The 21240-nt window shown below is 54.2% G+C and overlaps 8 protein-coding genes across 8 annotated transcripts; 4 read left to right on the top strand and 4 right to left on the bottom strand.

Annotated features, from left to right (window-relative positions):
- Positions 1 to 34: 34 nt before the first annotated feature.
- Positions 35 to 1889, bottom strand: BDP81DRAFT_385514 (Ni2+-Co2+ transporter transition metal uptake transporter). Its single transcript, XM_060586984.1, has 2 exons — positions 774 to 1889; positions 35 to 726 (listed from the first exon to the last, which is right to left on the bottom strand). Exons 1-2 carry the CDS (start codon positions 1546 to 1548, stop codon positions 257 to 259), a joined length of 1245 nt encoding a protein of 414 aa, XP_060438970.1. The 5' UTR covers positions 1549 to 1889; the 3' UTR covers positions 35 to 256.
- Positions 1890 to 2802: 913 nt separating this feature from the next.
- Positions 2803 to 3600, top strand: BDP81DRAFT_399906 (ubiquitin carboxyl-terminal hydrolase, family 1; the record flags this gene model as incomplete). Its single annotated transcript, XM_060588620.1, has 2 exons — positions 2803 to 3154; positions 3227 to 3600. 2 exons carry the CDS (start codon positions 2803 to 2805, stop codon positions 3598 to 3600), a joined length of 726 nt encoding a protein of 241 aa, XP_060438971.1.
- A 133-nt stretch (positions 3601 to 3733) lies between these two features.
- On the bottom strand, positions 3734 to 5306 carry BDP81DRAFT_465744 (metallopeptidase family M24; the record flags this gene model as incomplete). Its single annotated transcript, XM_060594313.1, has 4 exons — positions 3734 to 3833; positions 3889 to 4367; positions 4424 to 5060; positions 5137 to 5306. 4 exons carry the CDS (start codon positions 5304 to 5306, stop codon positions 3734 to 3736), a joined length of 1386 nt encoding a protein of 461 aa, XP_060438972.1.
- A 1501-nt stretch (positions 5307 to 6807) lies between these two features.
- On the top strand, positions 6808 to 7491 carry BDP81DRAFT_141539 (uncharacterized protein). Its single transcript, XM_060581841.1, has one exon. The coding sequence runs from the start codon at positions 6891 to 6893 to the stop codon at positions 7353 to 7355; it is 465 nt and encodes a 154-aa protein (XP_060438973.1). The 5' UTR covers positions 6808 to 6890; the 3' UTR covers positions 7356 to 7491.
- A 2487-nt stretch (positions 7492 to 9978) lies between these two features.
- On the top strand, positions 9979 to 12489 carry BDP81DRAFT_141545 (uncharacterized protein). Its single transcript, XM_060581842.1, has 6 exons — positions 9979 to 10271; positions 10330 to 10419; positions 10478 to 10879; positions 10929 to 11260; positions 11325 to 11624; positions 11694 to 12489. The coding sequence occupies exons 1-6, from the start codon at positions 10246 to 10248 to the stop codon at positions 12425 to 12427; spliced, it is 1884 nt and encodes a 627-aa protein (XP_060438974.1). The 5' UTR covers positions 9979 to 10245; the 3' UTR covers positions 12428 to 12489.
- An 870-nt stretch (positions 12490 to 13359) lies between these two features.
- BDP81DRAFT_454980 (uncharacterized protein) lies at positions 13360 to 15174 on the bottom strand (the record flags this gene model as incomplete). The annotated part of the gene is made up of 5 exons (XM_060593016.1): positions 13360 to 14016; positions 14068 to 14332; positions 14392 to 14603; positions 14661 to 14940; positions 15008 to 15174. The coding sequence occupies 5 exons, from the start codon at positions 15172 to 15174 to the stop codon at positions 13360 to 13362; spliced, it is 1581 nt and encodes a 526-aa protein (XP_060438975.1).
- A 2588-nt stretch (positions 15175 to 17762) lies between these two features.
- Positions 17763 to 19781, top strand: BDP81DRAFT_385524 (uncharacterized protein; the record flags this gene model as incomplete). The annotated part of the gene is made up of 3 exons (XM_060586985.1): positions 17763 to 18099; positions 18158 to 18269; positions 18325 to 19781. Exons 1-3 carry the CDS (start codon positions 17827 to 17829, stop codon positions 19779 to 19781), a joined length of 1842 nt encoding a protein of 613 aa, XP_060438976.1. The 5' UTR covers positions 17763 to 17826.
- A 370-nt stretch (positions 19782 to 20151) lies between these two features.
- BDP81DRAFT_399911 (ppic-type ppiase domain-containing protein) lies at positions 20152 to 20957 on the bottom strand (the record flags this gene model as incomplete). Its single annotated transcript, XM_060588621.1, has 4 exons — positions 20152 to 20161; positions 20227 to 20483; positions 20550 to 20816; positions 20898 to 20957. The coding sequence occupies 4 exons, from the start codon at positions 20955 to 20957 to the stop codon at positions 20152 to 20154; spliced, it is 594 nt and encodes a 197-aa protein (XP_060438977.1).
- Positions 20958 to 21240: the final 283 nt, after the last annotated feature.

A 21240-nucleotide genomic window follows, 5' to 3' on the forward strand; every position in this document is an offset into this window, starting at 1 on the left:
ATTGATGGCGAGCAGGAGCATTATACACGCACAAGGCAAACATTGGCAGACACGAAGTGCTTCCCATCCAAATAGGAAGATTGGGGATATGCGCCGCCTGTATTAGTCGATCTATATAAGAACCTTAGATTGTAATGCCATGCAATGACCCATCATACAGTAGTTGATCTTGTATCTTGACTCTCGACATGCGTGAACCCATCTACAGTCTAATCAATCCCTTCCGCCATGCGGATACTCAGAAGAATCGGAAAGTCTACGCCTGCACATCGCTCTCAGTCGTCACAGCATCCTTCTTCACGCTAGGCTGGCGAGGCTCAACAGCACCATAACTCGGCCCCTCACCCGCTCCCAGCCCCCTCTCCTCTTCAGGCACGAGCACAGCCCTCTCCTGGTTCTTCTTGTCGATGCTCCTCCTCCAAGGTCGGTACACCACCACCGAACCGAGCCCGACAACGACAAAGAGACCGCAGATGCTGCCGCCAATGATGTCAAAGTGCTCTCCGATTGCGTCGACGCCGTCCCAGAAGCTGCCTTCGGGCTCGGCGACATTGGCGATGAGAGACAGGACCTGGATGATTCCGATAAAGGCTGAGACGAAGACGGTGATGCCGGTGAGTACGATGGAGTAGTAGAGGATAGCGACGCGGTCGCGCGAGAAGGCCTTTGACGTGTAGAGGGCCATCATCAGGGCGCCGTCCGTGGTGTCGAGGAGGCACATGCCGGCTGTGAAAGGTCAGTGAATGCACATGAGATGTGCTTTGCAAACTCACCTGTAAAAAGGACGGGAAAGATGAGAATAAGCCAGATGCTCGTTCCCTGCGCCCCATGCACACTCGACAACCCAAGAATAGCAATCTCCGAACTCGTATCAAAGCCTAATCCGAACAGAATTCCCAGAGGAAACATCTTCCAAGGCCTGTCAACAACACGAAACACCTTTCTAAACACATTCGCCAGGAAGCCTTCCCCTTCCAACGTGAGATTCGTCGCCGCGTCCCCCTCGTCTTCCTCGGTAGGCGTGTACCCCTCCATCCCGCGCCGCCTCTCCTCCTCCAGCACAACTTTCAGTCTCCGGATGAGCTTATACAGAACCCACCCGTTTCCTGCACACAGAAGCAACAGGAACGCCGCGCTGACGCTTGTACCGATTATGTTCCCCACGCGCGTGAAGCCGTCGAAGCGGTCCCGCAGCGCGCCGCTCGTGGCAGCTACGACGACGCAGGTGACGATAACGATTGTGCTGTGGCCCAGGGAGAAGAAGGTTCCCACTGTGACGGGCCGCTGGCTGGAGGCGATGAGGCGGCGGGTCATGAGGTCGATGGCGGATATGTGGTCTGCGTCGAGGGCGTGGCGGAGGCCGAGGACGTAGGAGAGGGCTGCGGGGGAGATGAGGGAGGGGTGGAAGTGTAGGATGATGCCGGCGACGATCCATATTATGATGTTTATTATTACGAGGAGGGCGATGATGCGTATTGTTGGTGCCGGGAGGACGCGGAGGGCTGGTGGGATGGGGAGGTTCGCGAAGGGGACGCGGAAGCGCGCCATCGTGGTGGTTGGTGGTGGTGTGAGGCAAGCTACGTGGTGTGTGTGGTCTTGGGCATGGACAGTTGTAAGATTTTCAAAACATTCTGTGACTTGTAAAGATAGAGGTCAAAACTGATAGAAAGATGAGATGGAAGGTTGTGAAGAGGTTGAATTTGAGACGGAGTGCCCAGCCGGCGGGAAACAGCTTGTGGACGGGCGGCCCTCCGGCCCCTCAGATCCCCCACCCTTTGTACCCTCACAGCACATTGAGCATCGATTATTGAGCTAGAAAAGGCAAGTAGTGGACGACTCGAAGATAGCGTGGAAATACTTGCTCACAGCGGCATCGAGACGGGCACGACGCGGCAGCAGATTTGTCTCATGGCTGCGCGAGTGACCGGCGGGACCCCTCACGACCCCTCCATCTTTCACGCGTTATCTTATCGGTCATGCGGGGGGGGGCGTTTTTGTACGGGGTCGCTCCGAGCCGACGGCGGCGCCGCCGGCCGTTATCCCGGACGAGGTTGCTTAAGTACTTTCTAAGTTACTTAGGTCCTTGAGCATCTCTTTGCGATATATAGTGTCCTTATCAAGAAACATCAAGAGGTCGACTCGATTCATATGCAAGATGATTTGGCCGCTTGGCTGTAACGGTAGAATCGAGTCTTTGGTGGGATTCATTTAGATCTAGATGAGAAAACTGGAACCACCAAAGCTTGGCCTTCAACGTGGGTGCGTGGGTACCTACGCACACCAGCCACCTTACCTCGTGGACAGATCATGGCAGCATCTCAGTAGATCTCATGGTCATTTATTGCAGATTACTCATCGATGCTATGGCAACCTCTCAGGCTCTCACGAACGTCCGCAGTGACAACAAACTTTCTTGAGTGAGATGGAGGATGGAGATGAGATGACAAATGAGGTGTGGCGGGGTATGTGAGCCGCAAGTCAGTGATTTACAGCGCTCAGTCAGCGCTGCCGCCAGCTTGGTAACCCGTGCGGGTACCTGTAGAGGCCTACCATAATCACACCCCTGTCATTCACCCCCCTTCCTCACCTCAAATATCTGATCAACATCTCATCTCATAACCTCACCTCATCTCAACTACCTCGAAACGCTCAGGATATAAATTCCACCGAGACTAGAAACTTATGATCTAATCTCATCAACATCTCATGATCCTTATCCCATTACTCACAATAATCTCAACCCTCCTCACAACAACCAAAACCTGCCCAAACAACTCATCCCTCCGTACCCTTACCCTCAAAATGCCCGAAGTCTATAACAAAGCCTTCATCCCCCTCGAATCAAACCCCCAAGTCTTCAACGAACTCATCGCCGCCCTCGGCGCCTCATCCACCCTCCACTTCCAGGACATCTTCACTCTCGACGACCCAACCTTCCTCCCTTCCAAACTCCTCGCCCTCGTTCTCATCTTCCCTACAACACCGACCTATGAAGCGCGCCTGACGGCCGAGGACGCCGGCGCAAAAGGTTGGATGGTTGAACACGACGAAGAGGATGAGGATGCGGTGTGGTTCAAGCAGACTATTAATAATGCGTGTGGGTTGTATGCTGTCTTGCATGCTTTAGCAAATGGCCGCGCCAAGGACTTTCTGAGTGAGTCCACACAATTTCCCTTTTGCTCCAATAACCAAGAGCCCTTTGATGGACAAGACTGACAAGATTCAGCGCCGGGGTCCTTGTTAGACAACCTCCTCTCCATCACAGCGCCAATGGACCCGGCACAAGCCGCCATGGTGCTGGAAGGCTCACAGGAACTCGAGGATGCGTACGCTGCTATCGCGACAAAGGGCGACACGACAGCACCGCAGAGTGCCGAGGACGAAGTATACTTTCACTACATCTGCTTCGTCAAGTCACCAGATACCGGCCATCTCTACGAGTTGGATGGAGATAGAAAGGGCCCGGTGGACAGAGGCATTCCCGACGAAGAGGAAAAGGTGGATCTCGGACCAAAGTCCGTAGACATTGTCAGAAAATTCATTCAGCAAGGGGGAGAGAACATCGGGTTCAGTCTCTTGGCCTTGACTGAGGGGGCATGAGCAAGCACATCTACATTTACGCAGAAAGGCATCCTTCAGCGCAGCCATCAGCAAGCACGTTTAGACCGAGGCGTTACGGTGGCATTAATGGTGGGTCTTTAACTTTGTACGCTCAGGTCGTCCATGACGCTATTTAGCTCGCCTGGATAATCTTCTCCAACTGATCGGGGTCCTTGATGGTGGGCGTCAGGTTTTCACTGCCGTCCTTGGTGATGAGGATGTTGTCCTCGATTCTGCACAAATTAGCATACTTATACGCCAGGACGTTGCGGTCAGGGCTAAACTTACCTCACACCGCCAACATCCCAGTACTTGTCCAAAACGGCTTGGTCAATGAACTTGGAGTGAACGGGGTCCTTGAGGTATGGCTCAATGATGAAGCTGCAGAAGTAGATGCCCGGCTCGACAGTCACGATGCTGCCGGCAGGAATCTGGCCTCGGACACGCAGGTATCGGAACATGGGGTCCGTATCGGCGTAGTTGGGGTTACCACCGACGTCGTGGGTGTCCATGCCCAGGTAGTGGCCAAGGCCGTGGGGGAAGAAGGCAACGCTTGTCCGGCTCCTGAGGATCTCATCCTTGTCGCCCTTCAGAATGCCAACAGCGTGGAGGCCATCGATGGCAATCTTGTGCGCCAGCAGATGAATGTCATCCCAGACGACGCCCTCTTTCAAGGCAGCAGTTGTCTCCAGCTGCATCTTGAGTACGGTGTCGTAGATTTGACGGGACTCCTTGCTGAACTTGCCGGAAATGGGGAACGTGCGGGTCTACTCGATGTTAGTTGTGCAATACACAGACTTTGACGCCAGAACACTTTACTCACAATATCAGATGCGTAGCAGTTCCATTCCGTACCAGCATCCAAAAGAAGGTTCAGCTTTCCTTCCAGGGGCGCATCGTTGGCGACGTAGTGCAGAGTGGCAGCTGCGCGACCTCCAGCAAAAATACCATGGTAAGCCTGGTTCTTGGCACCATTCGCGACGCTGTGCTGCAGGAACAGAGCCTCTAATTCCCTCTCATTCTTGGCATTCTTGACAGCCTTGACAACGGCGTGGTGACCGATTGTGGAGACGTCGTTGGCCTTTCTGGTGAGGGCAACCTCGTAGTCGTCCTTGACCACACGGCACCGCTCAATGGCGTCCTTCAGAACACTAAAGTTCTTGTCATCGAATTCGAGGAAAGTGATGTTGTCGAGAACCTGGTCCTGGATAGCAAAGACGGTGTTCTTGGAGCCCTTGCCCAGTCGCGCAAGCTCGGCATTGACGTCGGTGGTGTACTTGACATCGTCGATATCGTACAGCTCCTTGGCCTCAGAGGCGCTGACCGGCAGACCAGACCAGATGACGCTATCGGGATCGATAGGGGGGATGAAAAGAGTTGACTTGTTTGTTGCAAGATCGAAAACGTAGTGGCAGTCGGCGAGAGGGCAGCCGGTCAGGTAGTAGAAATAGCGGCGCTGTCTTTGCGATGGGTGTCAGATATGGTTGGATGAATAGATAGCTATAGAGCCAAAGGCTGAGAGGCTAGAGATGGTACCTGAAGGGCTCGGGCTCGTCATTGTCTTCGAGCATCTTGGTCATGCGACCCTCGACATAGAGAACGCCAGAGGCATTGGGAACCTTGGACTTGACGTAGTCGGCGACACGGAGAGCATGCTCCTTGGCGGGGTATTTGCCCTTGAGCACTGTTTCGTAGTCTTGAGCCATGGTGGCACTAGGATGTGTGGCGGAGAAGAGCCGCGTTGGTGACGACGTCTGGAGGGGGTTTGCTTTGCGATGCGACGGGAGAGCTCTCCGTGGCCTGCCTAGGGGTCTGGATGCTGGGGCAGTGGATAGCTGTTGGATTCGGAGTTGACCGATGAGGCTCTTTGCTGCAGGTATTGGTGGTGGTCGTGTTGGTGGCACAAACTTGGGGCAGAGAGCAAGAATGCTGCGTGCTGGACGAGTAGATGTTCTGGTCAACATGAAGGGAGTCCGGCCGGCCGTCACACCCGACGATTCTGCCTTTGTGGAGGGGTCAGGAATTCAGACGAAGGAGGGGCACTCAGCAGCCAGCAGCACTGTAAGCCGAGTTTAGGCGCAGCACCTCATGTGTAGGTACTTCGTAAGGTGTGGCACAGCGGGACAGCGATAGCTGTAAGGTCTCCGCACGGGTTTAGTGACGAATCAGAGCTCTGGAATGTGTCGGATAAGGAAGCTGGTTGTTGCCAACGGGCCCTGAATGGAGTCGAATCTCTCGAAGTTTTTGACGCCTTTCCCACCACGGCGGACGGGAGCAACAGTGCAATCTCGAGACTTCTTTACGTAATCACACGGTGCTCAGGTGTCTCCACTTCCCTCGGCACATTATGTAAGGTGAGCCGACTTTGGCTGACACTGGTTGTCACTGTCAACTATCTGTGACAGCTGGCAGTCGAGGTACGAGGGTACATGGGAACGATGGAAGCTCGGGAGAAGAAGGCGCGAGAAAGTCACGATACCTCAGGCCGGGGCCACGGGGTGTCATTTCTCCAACTCCAACTTCTGACGTACCTTACACTACAAACTTCAAGCTTCTCCAAACGCCCTCCACCTGTTCACATGTCATATCCAAGGGTGTCTAGTATGCGCATCCTCAACCCGTCCACGATTGTCCTCTTCAATCCGTTTTGGGCTTCCCCCGTGGCACTGGAACCCCTTCGCCGAGGCGGCTCAACAACGACGCCAGAAAAGCAACGACGATGCAACTAGACCATACACACCCGCTAGATTACGATGCGACTATAGCTCGTCCGAGCCTCACCGTTCCATGGATCATGGACGGGTGACGGCGGGTGACACATACGAAGGGGCTGAATACGCCCAGATCTAGAACATCAACCCAAGCAAGACTTCCGCCTGATTGTCTTTGGTCGAACGATTGTTACAAACATCATCCTCTGTTCCGATGACACCTGTTCTGACCAAGAATTCGGGCTGGCCGATCTCTCCCTGCTCACCACCAACATTAATCTCCCTTTCACATGAAGGAGCCGTCTCTGTTCTAAATACGACCTGCACCCTTATTCGCAGGACGACCAATCGAGACCAACGGCAGCCAACCAATACGGGGTTCCATCACCAAACGAAGGATCGCCTCCCCTGAACCTCACAACCTCGTTCTTGAATTTTCAATTTTCAATTCTGCTGTTCCCTAGACAAGGGGGACTGCGTGACGTACTCCGTACACGGTTCAGACATGGACTGTCTGTCTAGACTGTCCCTCTAGTGTCGACCTCAGTCTTCGCTTCGGCGAGAGGGTTGTGTCGCCTCATGCGGGTAAATCCTCCCGAAGCCACTCAGCGCCCACTTGTGCAAGTTGCAACCAAGGGACTCAGATGCCCGGCTAGCCCAACGGGGCAGAGACCGGCGCGACGAGGCAACGACTTTTGCCAATTTTCACTACCTACCACCATCTACCTTAATACCGCAGCATGTAGCTGCTACTGCACTGCCGGCTTCAAGAATGACAACAGGTCAAGACTTGCCATTGCAGCGCAACAACATTCGCAACAACAGCCATCAGATGACGCCCCAGAAGCCCACAAGAGCTCCCCCATAAGGTTCTCTGCCACATTAGCTAGTTGTGATGGAGGCCGCGGACACTGTCCGACAATCCAATGCCTTCGCGGCCTGCCTCCACTATCTTCGCCAACATCGAGGGGGGCATCGATGGATGTTATCCTGCACGGGCAACCGCCTGGATGGGCTCAGTCCGACATCCCAGCATGCGACTGATTACTGATTTGCTCAGAGCCTCACACGACGTTGCACCAACTCCACCACAGGTCCTTTCTGCTTCTCCAACGTCAGTGCTTTCTTCCCCGACCTTGGCCGCCAACCCACAAAATCCCCAGGGGGAATTATTGGACCTGTGTTTGTCCAGTGGCACTGGCACAATGGACCCAAAAGTCCCCCAGTCGAACCACTGAACAATCAACTCGAGTCAGGTCTGAACCTCCGTCTTAGTCAACGGATCCTGGCATACCCAGGTTCTGCCACCGACCTTTCAGATGCCACTCTGGAACCGTTGCCCGAGCCGTATAAGAGAGGGACGAGACCACGGATAAGAAGTCATCAACGACAATAAGCACTCTTTACACCGTGCCAGGCTGACAGAACAACACTCCCCTGCGAATATCGCGACGCAGCCTGACACCTGGGTTGGATACTCCATAAATCTGCGGATAAGAAGTTGCATTCTGCGACCCAAAACGTCTATTATTCTTCTTCTGGGGTCCCCATTCGAAATCGCGGGCCTACGGTGCTTGCCCAGGCTCTGTCGCCGAAACGCTCTGCCTCGTCGTGAGCCCGCCCTCACAAGGCACACAACCTGCTTTAAAATCATGTTACGGTCATATGAAGAACCGAGAAATCAATGCGCAGCGAAGTTGGCCTACGATGCTGATCCGCTTTCCCAAAACGTGCATAGCCATCACTGCAGGTGGTTCAACCGGAGGCAAAGACAGACAAGCGCCTTGGTATGTCCGTAATACGCGAACACCGCCAATGAGGCTGGCAGGTGGCGGACAAGCACCTGAATTGCCTACCTCCGAATACGGGCATCATTCGTCAGTATTCGAGTCGTCTTGTCCTACCTGCGAAGATCTCGGGCCAAATACCGACGCTACCAGCTGTGCTCCATTCACCAAAATAATGTCCCTGTCGGAGCTCTCCTGTTAGAGCATCCTTACACAGTGCAGGCACATACGATTCCTCCCCTCCGGCGCCCAGCGTTGGAGGCTGCCGTGTGCCGTCTAACATTCTTGGGGTCAAGGATGGCGGCTACAACCAAATCAGGCCTTCCGGTCCCATACCGCTCGTTCGAGAGTTAGGATCCATCACCAAAGTACGGATTACCATGTCCGGCTTTTATTCGTTCACGGGGCCACAACGTTCCACATCGCGCCAGTCCAGTTAACCGTTTGATACAGTCTCATACGTAGTAATTAGCGCTTTCATGGGCCACCTTGATACCCCGTTCACATCTCTGATTTCGTCCAATACAACACCGGACTGAGGAGGGTACCGAATCCTTCATATCGCCATTTTACGGTCTTTTGATCTTCCAACAGTCTACCCCGCAAGGAACCCCGACCGCCACCCCCGTCCCCCGTCCCCCGGCCACCCTCCGCTCCCGTTGCTCGCTCGCTCGCCCGCACATCTGCAGCTTATTTAGGCGTGTTGGGCTCGGCAGTCCGCCTGGTGTCGGTCCGATAAGGCCATCTCTCGTTACGATCCTCAGTGAACGAGAGGGAGGCGGTCTCGAAGCCTGGTCAGCAGCCCAATCACATGATTCTTTTGCCGTGGGTCTGCTCTCACACTGCTTGCAGGCTGCCCTCCCTCTTTTCTCCCGACATGACGTAGGACAAGCCTTGCTGGAAAAATACATACATACCACGGCAGCCAGGATACAGGGGAAGATGCCGGGCATGGGTCAAGAGGCAGCTCGCCAGCCCGCCTCTTTGCGCGAAAAAGTCCGTTTTGGCTTCTTCAATATGACGGTGCTACTATCGCTTACCGCTCAAATCAACGTCGCGCAGCGCTCAGAGCAGAGCTGATGCGCGCAGTGCCGCGTCCCATATCCCAAGACATGTCAAGAAGCTTCAAGCTCACTCAAGCCTTTTAGCCTGTCGCCCATATCCTTCTCGGCGGTGGACTATGTGGACACAAGCAACGCAAAGCTTCGACGATCGAGCTTGGGGGTTTTTTTTTTCGTCCCTGCCTCTTGTCTCTGCTTCCCCGCGCTTGACCGGCTGGGATGATTGCGTGGCGCTCCGCGGCGGCCAAAAGTCAATGAATGCGCCAAGCGCTTGGCTCTCACGATCACTTCTCAGTATTGCGGGACGGGTGTGACTGGATGAACGACTCAGATGCCTCAAATCTTTCTGCACGTTACATTGCGAGGCACCAATACGCGACGCTGACAAGGGACCTGCGCCTGTGTCACCTGGACAGTAACTATTCCCTTCCTTCGTCTCCCTTGGATGTGTTATCCCGGAGAGAGCCCACTTGTACTCCGTACATACCCGTCAATTCGTCGGTGCTCCCCTCCCCTTGGCAGAAAACAAACCATCGCCGGCGCAAGCTGTAGGCAGAGTAAAAAGCAACATCTACAAACCGCCAAGCTCTCCCACGACAGGGTTTTAGCACCAGAGAGCCCATGCTCAGACCAACAATGCGAGTCCAAAGGCTAGACTCGAGCGGATTCTCCGTCCTCGCGTGGGGCAAGGCAGTCTAGGAACTTGATTACCATGCCGATCTCGACCAGTCACTTCACGTTCCTGTAGAACCAAAACTCCAGGGAACTGAAGCTTCTGGGGTGTGTGCGGAGACGCCAAGAAGACAGCTGCTCGAGTTTCTGGTACAGGATCATCGGCTGTTTTCGTCTGGTACCATGGGGTCGGGCTTGCCTCTCGCGCCTCTATAAAGATCTGTGGCTGCCCATGCGACGGTCCCATGTTGGTCGTTCTTCTTGGTTGTCCTGTATGCGCGCCGTGCTTCCATTAACTTGTGAAGCCTATCTCAGACGTTGTCACACGTCAAAGCTCATCGCGTCGAAGCCAGTCAACACATTCACTCAAGAATAAGAACAAGACACGATACACAATACCCACTCATCGCCAGTATGGCTGATAAGATTCATCCAGAAGGGTAAGCTCTGTTCACCGGTGTTGTAGCCTCCAAAGTCTTCTAACACGCATCTGTCCAGTGAAAAAGTCGCGGATGTCTCCGGACATCATGAAGAGCGTGGCACTCATCAGCCCGACCCAGTTGAGCTCAGCCGCAATATCGAAGCAAAGTAGGTTACCTCAAAGTCGCCCGGCACCACATCCAAACATGTCTAACCAGAGCTACAGGATCAAGAATCCTCTCGAGGGAATCCCGTATAATCAGCTCATGCGCGATGTCGAGGCCTTTTGCACAGAGCATGGACTACAGGAAGAAATCGCCGTGTTCCGCAAGGGTGCACTGGTAGCCCAAGACCCTCAAGGCTACGAGGCTCTTACCGGCAGTGAAGCTCTCGATGAGGCTGAGATTACAGCTCTGCGAGAGGAGGTCACCCACAAGTGGCGCTTGCCTAAGAAGCTTTACCTCACCATCATCACTTGCTCCATCGGCGCTGCAGTTCAGGGATGGGATCAGACTGGTACCAACGGCGCCAACATTTTCTTCCCGGACGAGTATGGTATCGGAAGCGATAGTACCCGAGACCGTCTCATTTTAGGTCTGGTAAACGCTGGCCCCTACTTTGGAAGCGCGTAAGTACTACAGCTGTGTCAACTCTTGCCAACTTACTAACGTTCCCAGCCTCTGCGGTTGCTGGCTGTCCGACCCCCTCAACCACTACTTTGGCCGTCGCGGTGTTATCTTCTTCTCGGCTCACTTCTGTATCTGGCCTCTCATCGGTTCCGCCTTCAGCCACAACTGGCAACAACAACTCGCCAATCGTCTTCTCATGGGAATTGGTATGGGTGCCAAGGCCTCGACTGTACCCATCTACGCTGCCGAGAACTCCCCGCCGTCAATCCGTGGTGCCCTGGTTATGTCATGGCAAATGTGGACAGCTTTCGGCATCGCTTTGGGAACAGCCTTCAATTTGGCCGTCTACTACGCCAAGTACAACTGGCGTCTGATGCTCGGTATGGCATACCTGATCGAAAGGCTTCGCATGAAAAGCAGATTGACTAACTATTCAATTCGCAGGTGCTCCTTTCCTCCCAGCCGTTCCCTTGCTCTGCTTGATCTACCTCTGCCCCGAGTCTCCTCGCTGGCTCATGAAGAAGGGTCGCTACCACGATGCTTGGAAATCCATGATCCAGCTCCGACACAACCACATTCAGTGCGCTCGTGATATGTACGCTATTCACGCCCAGCTGCAGCTTGAGAACCAGGTGTTGGGCAAGAGCAACTATGCTAGCCGCCTCAAGGAACTTTTCACCATTCCTCGCGTGCGCCGCGCCAACTTGGCTGCTTTCACCGTCATGATTGCTCAGCAGATGTGTGGTAAGTAACACCGATGAGTGGCAAATCCCATTGTGAACCGAACACTATCTGACAGTATTTGCAACGCAGGTATCAACATTATTGCCTTCTACTCGACCACCATCTTCAAGGACGCCAACATGGGTGATTTCCAGGCCCTACTCGGTTCGTTCGGTTTCGGAATGGTCAACTGGCTCTTTGCCTTCCCCGCCTTCTGGACCATCGACACGTTTGGCCGAAGATCCCTGCTTTTGTTCACCTTCCCTCAGATGACTTGGACCTTGTTGGCCGCTGGTCTTTGCACGTTGATTGCGCCCGGCGTAACCCGCACTGCCCTGGTGTCTCTCTTCGTCTACCTTTTCGGCGCCTTTTACTCGCCTGGTGAGGGTCCCGTACCCTTCACCTATTCTGCCGAGGTCTACCCTCTTTCTCATCGTGAGATGGGGATGGGTTTCGCCGTTGCCACTTGTCTCTTCTGGGCCGCCATCCTGGGAATGACCTTTCCGTTCATTCTCGACAGACTCCACGTCGTCGGTGCTTTTGGTCTCTACGCCGGGTTCAACGTCGTCGCCTTCTTCATGATCTTATTCTGGGTTCCCGAAACCAAGCAGCGCACGCTGGAAGAGCTCGACTGGGTCTTTGCTCTGCCCACCGCCCGCTTTGCGCACTACCAGGTCACCAAGGCGATTCCCTACTTCTTCCAACGCTGGGTCTTCTTTAACCGCAATGCGAAGCTGGAGCCTCTCTACACCTTCCAGCAACACCAGCGGGAGCAGTCCGCGGAGCGTGTCCCTAGCTCCGATGAAGAGAAGAAGAGCTACTAGGCTTGCCTTTCACAAAAGCCAGGCAACGTACATGACGTGCTGGCTTGTTGGACAACAATAATTGCTACTGGAGGAAAGAGGTTGCTTTGAGATATACCCAGGTGGCGGATGAGATAACGAAGTTTACTTTCTTGGATGTCGATGTGATATTCCGCAACATAATCCTAGGTCGCACGGCCTGCTATGAGTTTGAATTGATACCAACTTGAATACACTGCGATTCATCGAACCTCTAATTGTCCCTCGCAATTTCAAGTGCCTACCACAACTTTCCCATGATATGAATGAAGAGTGCGGATCAAGTCGAGACATCTCAATAGCGGCGGCAGCAGTACCTGTCGTCACCAGAATACGCCGTATTCATGGCGTCGGCTCTCTCCGCGTATGGACTTCGTTCATAGCACCCGCACCCTGAATGCGAAAACGATGGATCGCGATATGCCAAGACACGGCGCTTACAATTGCCGCTCTTCTTTGTGCCAGTCAATTCTCCCCTCGCCCCCGCATGGCCCGATGGCCCGATGACCGTTTTAGAGCCGTTGGAGCCTGAGGGGGATCTGATATAAACTTTTCACGCGGGTTCTTATTTCCGCCTTGGACTGCTTAGTCTCCAAACTCCCGATCTTGGCATTTGCGTCTTGGCGTGGAGTCAAATTGAAAGAGTCTAGAGGGGAATAATGGAGTCGATACTCGGTATGGAGTATTCTGGGGCATGTTGACATTGCCGCTTGGTTTGGCTGCCATGACTCGTTTAGAGCTTTAGGGATGATGAAGTACCGGCATATTGGGTCAATACTGTCTGCGACTGGAGTAAGGCCGGCATCAAGTAAATGTGTATCTGGTACATTGTCATGGACCTAGAAAACCTGGAATGGATGCCAAAGATGACTTAGATGGACCATCTCAAGCCATCTTGCCAGCAATCAACACCTTTACTGCCCCCATCGCTCCAAAATTTCCCTCTTCCTCTCACTCCTCAACCTTGCCTTCCCAGCATCAACCCTCTCAACCCTCTCCTTGACCTTTTCAACCTCCTGTCCCAACACGGCAATAGAAGCCTCAATCCCCTCATCCACAAGCCTCACATCCCCAAACGGACTCTCAGCAAGCAGACTATCCCGCAGCAACTGAATCGCAAGCTTCGAATCCGCAAGCTGCGTCGCGGCGGCACCCTCAAGCGTCTCCTGAGCATTCCGCGCCACGTCGCGGGCTTTCGTCTGTCGCTCTGCCAAAGTGGCGGATAACACGGCTGTCTGGACCGCGCTGTCGGTGACGTCCTCGGGAAAGGCGATGGCGAGGGAGCGGAGGAGGGCTTCGAGGGGCGGTTCGTCAAAGGCTGAGGAGCGGCGGCGGCGGGGGTTGGCTGCGTCGCGGGTGGGTGATCTTCCGGGGTTTGTGTTGCGGCGGCGGACGGGGGAGACGAGGTCTTGGGCTGGTGTCTTCTTCTTTGGCGTCGCGACTGGGGTGGAGAGTTCTGCGCGGGCTGTGGTGAGGAGGCTTGATGTTGCTGTTTGGTGGGAGTGGTAGGCTTCTAGGCGGGTGGAGAGACGGTCCATGTGGTCGAGGAGGTAATCTAGGCATTCGTCGATCTAGGCGTGTCAGTGACAGTAACTTTGGTCTGAGGACGGGTCAGAACTTACGTAGATGACCGCAGCGGCGGAGCGGCGGAGAGACTGTCCGTTCTTGCTTGATAGCGACTTGAGAGCCGGTTCGAGGTGCTGCTGCTCCACCGACATTTGAGCCACGGGAAGGATCTCTGCGTAGAGAGATTCGAGCTCCTCCTGCGAGGTTTTGACATCGTCTGACGGGTGTGATGTCACGCCATTTTGGTGGGCGGAGCTCAAAGCTTCGAGGTAGAGCCTGTCGAGCTTTGCGCGGACCGTTTCGACGGTGTATTTGATCATCCTATGACATTCATGTGAGTAGATGTGTCTCTTGAAGTTGCGGGACAGACGAGCACAAACCTCATGCAGATCTCACGAAGCTTCTCCACGTTTTCACGGTCCTCTGGGTCCTCGGTCTCGAGTTCGAGCCCCAGTTTGCGGAGACTCAGCAGAAGCTTGTCGTCGGAGTGAAGCAGACTATCCAAAGTCTGCTGCAGGCCGTTACCAGAAACCTTGGACTGCTGCTCGAGGTCTGACGCCTTGTACTCTAGACTTTGAGACAGCTCCTCGACCTAGACAGGAATATCAATGACTTGGTTCCCAAATGGTGAACCAACAGTACAACTCACCGTGGTCATCATCTTCCTACGCTCAGTGTCATGCTTCTGGTTCCGTTGGAAGACGAGGTCGGAGCGAGCCTCCTCCACCCTAGAATGAGTCTTGACTAGCTTCGACAGGGCATCCTGCTGCTGCTTCAAGGTCTCGGTCTGCTTCACAATGGCCGCAGTTGACCGGTTGAGCTCCTCGATGGCAGTCTGTATCTCGCGTTCGCTTACAGCTTGAACAGCAGCCAGATCCTGCGACTCGACCAGCTTGTCGACCTGACCGGATCTGTCCAGGGCTGAGTACCTACCGACCCCATATTGATAAGCCATACGTACGTAAATGAGCGCGCGACACTGATGGGAGTACTTACAAGGCTAATTCGTCTCTAGACAGCAGGTTTTCGGGGCCGAGGTGAAGGCGTGCCCATTCTGTAAAGGCAGTTCCGTGCTCTGGGTCGTCGAGGGCCGCCTGCAGGGTGTGTCGGTCAATGGCGATACCGTAGCCTCGTATGATATTTTCCAGGTTTGAGACATCCATAACGGCGAGCGAGTACCTCGATTGGAAGGTGCCTAGACTTGAAGAATTTCTTTGAAGGTGTAAGGGTGGCTGAACAGAGGTGGCCAGAAACGGAGCGTCCCTCTTTGGCTAGAACTTGGTGTTCAACAACCAACGGCTTTTGGATTAAGGTGCTACACGTGGACAGAGTTACGAAGCAACAAAGGACGGGACGGGCCTTGGTGTCTGACCGGTGATGGCTGTCGCCCCCAACCTTGACTCGGATTCGGAAGAGAGGGTTGAAGGTGTGGAGGTGGAGGTGGAAAGGTGTGAAGAGTTGGGTTGGAAGGTCGTTTCCGGAAAGGGAACGGCTGTAGCAAGAACACACGGGATGCGGTTGTCCAATGACGGAAGACGGCTGAGGTTTGTGGTTTGGTCCACAGATCAACGGTCTCAGAGGCCAGCGGAGCGGAGACAAAAACGTCTAAAGGTTCCGGGGTATTCTGGCTTCCGTTGGGTGTAGCCAAGTCACGACGTCTGGAGGCAGCACACACCGCCGTTGTTGGTGCAACCGGGCGGTAAAGTCGGAGAGGTTGCGTTATTGTACGCAGTAGTATGGACGATGAACCCGTCTCGGCTCGGGATGCTGTTTTCTTTTCCTTCAGGTATGGATTCGAATTAGGGGATGATCCGATGGTCTGTTCGTTGGATCTGATCTGGGAACCAAGATTAAATGAAGGACCACGCAAACCGAATAGGTGGGATGATTCAGTCAAGAACAAGGATGGGACATGAATGAGAGGCTCATCAGAGTGATGAGTGAGTTGAATGAGTGAGTGAGTAAGTGAGTGAGTGAGGTGTCCAATGCAATGAATGAGGTGAGGTGCAAACAGAAACGTCGGTGGGCAACAAAAGGAAACCCACCTAAATATGGCCAGTTAGTCCTAAAGGGGTCGTCAGAGACTCCACTGGTAGCTGCAGCCGACCAACCACATGCGGCAGACCAGCAGCCTCCCGCCTGCACGGACCCTCAAGCGCACCCGTCCACTCATCCCGTCTGGTCTGCAGCTGCCCCATCCAATATCACGCCCGGTACGTATCTTGCAGCATTGGTGATACTGCCGATAGACTTACACGACGTTCCCTTCCCTCCACTTGCCTTCATCAACCAACGACCAACAACAAGCTGCTCTGTCTGATATTCAGTCACTCATTCGAAAAGAGGATGGAAGCAGTACTGGAGACACGCATCCTGCGGAACGACAACCACAACCACATCCCCGGCAGCTATCCGTCCCAGCTCTGTTCAGACACCCCCACAAAGCCCAGAATCGACAAGGACGACCAGCCCGATCTCTCATCTTCAACTCCGTACACAGCAAACCAGAGCGTTTTCTGCAAGATATCATGTAACTACACAGGACATCGTCTTTAGGTAGGTACACAATCAACATCTTCAAAGCAGGTCTGACCCATTCTGGATATCGTTTGCAGCACGCGCCGCTTTGCCGTCAGTCTGCCCCTCCCCGCCTGGCAGGGTGCAGCTTGCATCCTAGAGTACATCGACAAGGACGGGATATGGCTTGAGCGTCCCGTTGCATTTTGTCACTTTTGACATCTGCCACACTTACATGCTATCATTCTTGGCCTGGGGGCTATTTCCCACCGGACGAGCAGCGAACCGACCATCGGGCTGCCAAATATGGACATCCAGACGCCCGGCACGGTCCGGACGGAGCGGCCATTAGGGGGTCTTCATCGAAGATATTCAATGGACCCTGCTCAGATATCTCGGATTGCCAGTTCAAACAGACGTGATCGTTTCCCGGTCAAGCCTTGCCGCAAAGTGTGATGCATCGATTCTGCATCTTCATCACCAACAGAACGAGATCGATGGACCAACCGCAAATCTTGATCACTCGTTCCTCGGACTCTTGGATCCGTTCCACCGAGCGACAGCATCATCTTTGGATTGGATGGATTTGCTTTCTCCCATTTGTTCGGAGTTGCTGGATTTGCCACTGGGACCCGTCGACAAGGGAAGCTTCCGGGCCTATCGTGTGTTCATCCAGCGTTTGTGAAGCCATCCACGACCACGGGATACAGGGGGGGGGGGGCCACACACTTCGCCTTTGACCGGTCCCCATCCGACTTCATGTTCACCTTCAACTTCACCTTTTTTTTATGTACTTTTGGACCCCACTCGGTCTACATTCACTAGAATGGCAATGGGGGCCGGCTTCGTATTCTAGTACCCGACCCGTGGCGAAACCAAAAGACTATCTTTCGACGAGTTTTCCATACTGTTTCCCTCCCTTCTTCGTGGATATATACCGCTCGTGTACGACACTGGATGACGGGAACTGGGAAGCAAGAGCCTCTTTGTGTTTCCTTGTATCTTTACCAACTGCGGCCTTGTTTTCCACCTCGTTTCACTTGTGGATCTGATTGCCTTTATTACTTGGGACTTCACCCTGGGGTAAAGTCAGTATCAAATCATCCTTGGACATATTGTCACACAGCACCCTCCTGTTCACCCTGGGATCCGTCTCGTCTCGTCCTCTCCTCCTCTACTACGACATGTTTACAAGAACCACTGCTCGCTTCGAGCTTCTCTCCCAGACTCTCCAATGTCTCAGACTCAAACTCAGACATTTGACAGACAATGTTCCCAGAGTCCGTTTGCCATTGCGAATGTTCAGGAGAGGCACCGAAGAAAACAGCACCGACAGATGGGAACATTGCACCCGTCTCATACGCCAGCGGATGCGTGACATCTTTTGGGTCGGGGTGATTTACCTCGCTAGCGAATTGCTCATATGGGGTCTCTACATGGGCCTGTTCAAGCCCCGACTTGAGTTCCTGTCATCCATCATTGGCATGGTGGTGGTGTTTTGTTTCATGGTCGCCATTTCATATCTTTGTCCGGGGTTAGAGGGCTTCTATCACCGCCACATCAAGTACAAGGTTTGTCCTTCACCTTTGTCCTCGATTCGCTACTGTTCGCAAGTACTGACCTGGCCAGGTCGACTTTATCAATAGCAACTTGGGCATTGGCTTTCCGGTGCCCATCATCACCATTAGGGAGCAGAATTTACTTGGCGGTAAGGGGATTGGAAGAGTGATTGGCAACTTTTGTGAGTTCACCTTACTATCGAACAAGCTTGAACATGTCGAGGCTGACAAACAAAGTGAACACGAACGTCATCTTTTGGATATTGGTATTCCTGCTTTCTTGGGGCATCCTGGCCGGAATCCTCAGAATCCCAACCCTCTCCCTACGCCAATCTGAAAAGAACAGTGAAGCCGACGTCGACACCGAAGTCGACCAGTCATGGCACTCCAGTGGGCAAAACACCCCCGTCCCACGCATCCAGATGCCCCCTGCGACCCTCAGCCGCAGGCCATCCGAGTCGACGACCCTGAACGGAACCACGATCAACGGATACCATACCGATAAGGAAGCGGGACTGGGTCTAGACTCGAGGACCGTCTCGGCTTACTTCACCGACAGTGATTGCCAGACCCCTATCCCACCTCCAAGCCCACTAGGCCACTATCACGATCGAGTATCGCTCTCAAGCTCGCAGCGACCCCAAGTCTCGAGCGGAGAGGGAACGCAAAGATACAGCTGGGCTAGAGAGTGCTATCCCATTATCTTGTCAATCTTGCTCCTCGTCGTCGTAGGCATCCCTGTCTCGTACACCTTAGGCGATGACCGCATCCTCGATGGCTGCATGCTGTGGTTCACCTGGATCAGCAGCACCAGGCTCCAACGCAACTTTGGTCGCAGCGACATCCTCGCCAGCGCACAAGGGTTCAAGACGACAATCACAACACTCCTCAACCCCGTCCTCCTAACGATTCTCGGCATGACAGCCTACACGCGCGCCAAAGCCGCCGCCACGGACACGGCCATCAGCGAGACATTGGCCAAGTTTGCTTGCGGTAATACACTCTCCTATATCTGGAGCTCAAAGGTATTGGAAGATTGGTATGGCCAGATTGAGTGGTTTGGCGCCGGCGACGCAGCAACCTCGATCCTCGAGGTCGGCATCGTCGTCTGGGGGTTCAAACTCTACGAGTGTCGGCAACAAATCTGGTCTCGCGCCGGCGCAGCCGTGGTCATTCTCTCGGCTGGCTTCGCGGCACTCAACGTGTTTGTGTCCGTCCTGCTCGGCCGGGCAGTTGGCCTCGGGCCACCCGAGTCGCTCGCCTTCGCGGCGCGCAGCACGACGCTGGCGCTGGCACGACCTGCAACAGGGTCAATCGGCGGGAATTATGTCGTCAACGCGGCACTGGTGGTGAGCAACGGCATATTAGGACAGCTGATGTACCCGTTCCTCCTGAGGAAGCTAGGCTTCGACGCCACTGAAGAGTCAGACATCGACGTGAACGAAGAAGAAGAAGAAGAAGAGAGGCCGAGAGACGATGCGCTTACAATCGGGGTAGGGATGGCGATTGGTATCAACGGCGCAGCCATGGGCGTTGCATATCTCTATGAGAGGAGGATCCGGGCTGCGCCTTATGCGGCCCTCTCGATGACCGTGTTTGGGGTTTTCACTGTCGTCTTCACCGCGATTCGTCCGTTTGGGGATACCTTGAGGGCGCTTGCTGGCATACACCATGGCGTCCCACCGTATGAATAAGTAGGTACCTCGAAGTAAGGTAGTTTGGCGCGAAACATCTGTGACTCGGCACATAGAAGGCGGCGCTCTGCTTCAAGGTACGCAGCATAGCATAGCATGATTGATCCATAGAACAAGGGGGGAGCCAAATTGTACTTTTCAGCTCGTGGTCTCTCTTCAGAAGCGCATTTGGTATTTTTGATATACAGTTATGCCCGTGGCAAGCGCGTGAAAAACAAGTTGCAAAAAATGTCATAAACGTCTGGCTCTGGCTCACCTGAGCCGTGTCTCTCATGTCCACCGGCACCCACCGGGCACCGGTAAAACTTTTCTGTGAAACCCCCTGCCTGCTTACACGCGCATGATGCTGTTCGTCTCTACTCTATCCGATCTACTCCAGTCTATAATCCGGTGGTTAGTGGAAGTGTGCTTGGAATGGTGTTAATCAACAAGGCTTGAAGCTCACCTCTCAATCAAGTGCAGACCACTCTGCGTCTCCACGACGCCGCTGATCTCACCAGGTTTCAGGGCAAAGGCAGCTTCTTCAAACTCCTTTTGCATGTCACCCTTGCCGAAGTAGCCCAGGTCACCCATCTTACGGGCACTGCTGCAGTCGGATTCGGTCTGGGCCAGCTGGCCGAGCGCAATGGAACCGGACTTGATCTTTCCCTCGTGACCCTCGATGATTGCGAGCGCCTCCTCCTTGGTGCGAGTGATTTCGGCCTATTTCGATAGTGTTGTTAGCTGCCTGTGGTCTGCGAGAATACATGGCTGATGAAGGTTGCGTACCTCTCTCCAGCTGGAAGGGCGCCGGCTGTTCTGGTGCTTGACCAGCAGGTGAGCGGCGCGGATCTTTCCTTCTGGCACGGGGACAGCCTGGGATCTTGCGCCGGCGCCAGCGCTGTGATGGGTGGCCATGTAATGCTTCAGCTTCTCGGTGTCGGTTCCCGCAGGCGGCTCCCAGCGTGAGACCTTGTCGGCGGCATTGAAGTAGTAGGGCAGGTTCTTGGAGTTTGAGTGTCGCACTTCCCAGCCGGGGGGGAGACCGGTGTCAGACTGGAGGAGGTAGATGTTAGTCGTCTGCGGAGAATGGTATTGTCTTGGTGAGCAAGCTCAGGCTCCGCGGGGGACGCAGACAAAGGTCAATAGCAGCATGCGACTGCCCGGAGGCGAGGCTGCGCGATGGGAGGAGAACATGGGCACAAAGGAAGTGAGCGGGGTTAGGTGTCGAGGGGTGCAGAGAGGGAAAAGGCTTTGCTTTGGATACGAGGTGCATCACTGCTTACTCACCATTGTTGCGCGGGATGAAGTCTATGGGAGAGAAGAGAAGAAGCTGTTGAGATAGCCGCGGGGAACGAAAGTTCAGAGACGGAGGAGTTGCTGGAAGAAACGAAGCTGTCGTCGAGTACTGAAGTGCAAGAAACGTGGAGTTTGCAGAATAAGGAAGAGGAAGAACGGCACGGCGATGGATGCGAAGAGA

The sequence above is a fragment of the Colletotrichum phormii genome (genome assembly GCF_030913505.1).
Source record: "Colletotrichum phormii strain CBS 102054 chromosome Unknown BDP81scaffold_32, whole genome shotgun sequence".
In the NCBI taxonomy this organism is placed as follows: domain Eukaryota; kingdom Fungi; phylum Ascomycota; class Sordariomycetes; order Glomerellales; family Glomerellaceae; genus Colletotrichum; species Colletotrichum phormii.

Bases quoted from the DNA above. Each gene is read 5' to 3' on its own strand.
- BDP81DRAFT_385514 (XM_060586984.1), bottom strand. From the start codon at position 1,548: ATGGCGCGCTTCCGCGTCCCCTTCGCGAACCTCCCCATCCCACCAGCC. The intron at 727-773 runs GTGAGTTTGCAA...GACCTTTCACAG, and splicing joins CTTTCCCGTCCTTTTTACAG to CCGGCATGTGCCTCCTCGAC.
- BDP81DRAFT_141539 (XM_060581841.1), top strand. From the start codon at position 6,891: ATGCGGGTAAATCCTCCCGAAGCCACTCAGCGCCCACTTGTGCAAGTT.
- BDP81DRAFT_141545 (XM_060581842.1), top strand. From the start codon at position 10,246: ATGGCTGATAAGATTCATCCAGAAGG. The intron at 10,420-10,477 runs GTAGGTTACCTC...CCAGAGCTACAG, and splicing joins AGCCGCAATATCGAAGCAAA to GATCAAGAATCCTCTCGAGG. The intron at 10,880-10,928 runs GTAAGTACTACA...TAACGTTCCCAG, and splicing joins GGCCCCTACTTTGGAAGCGC to CCTCTGCGGTTGCTGGCTGT.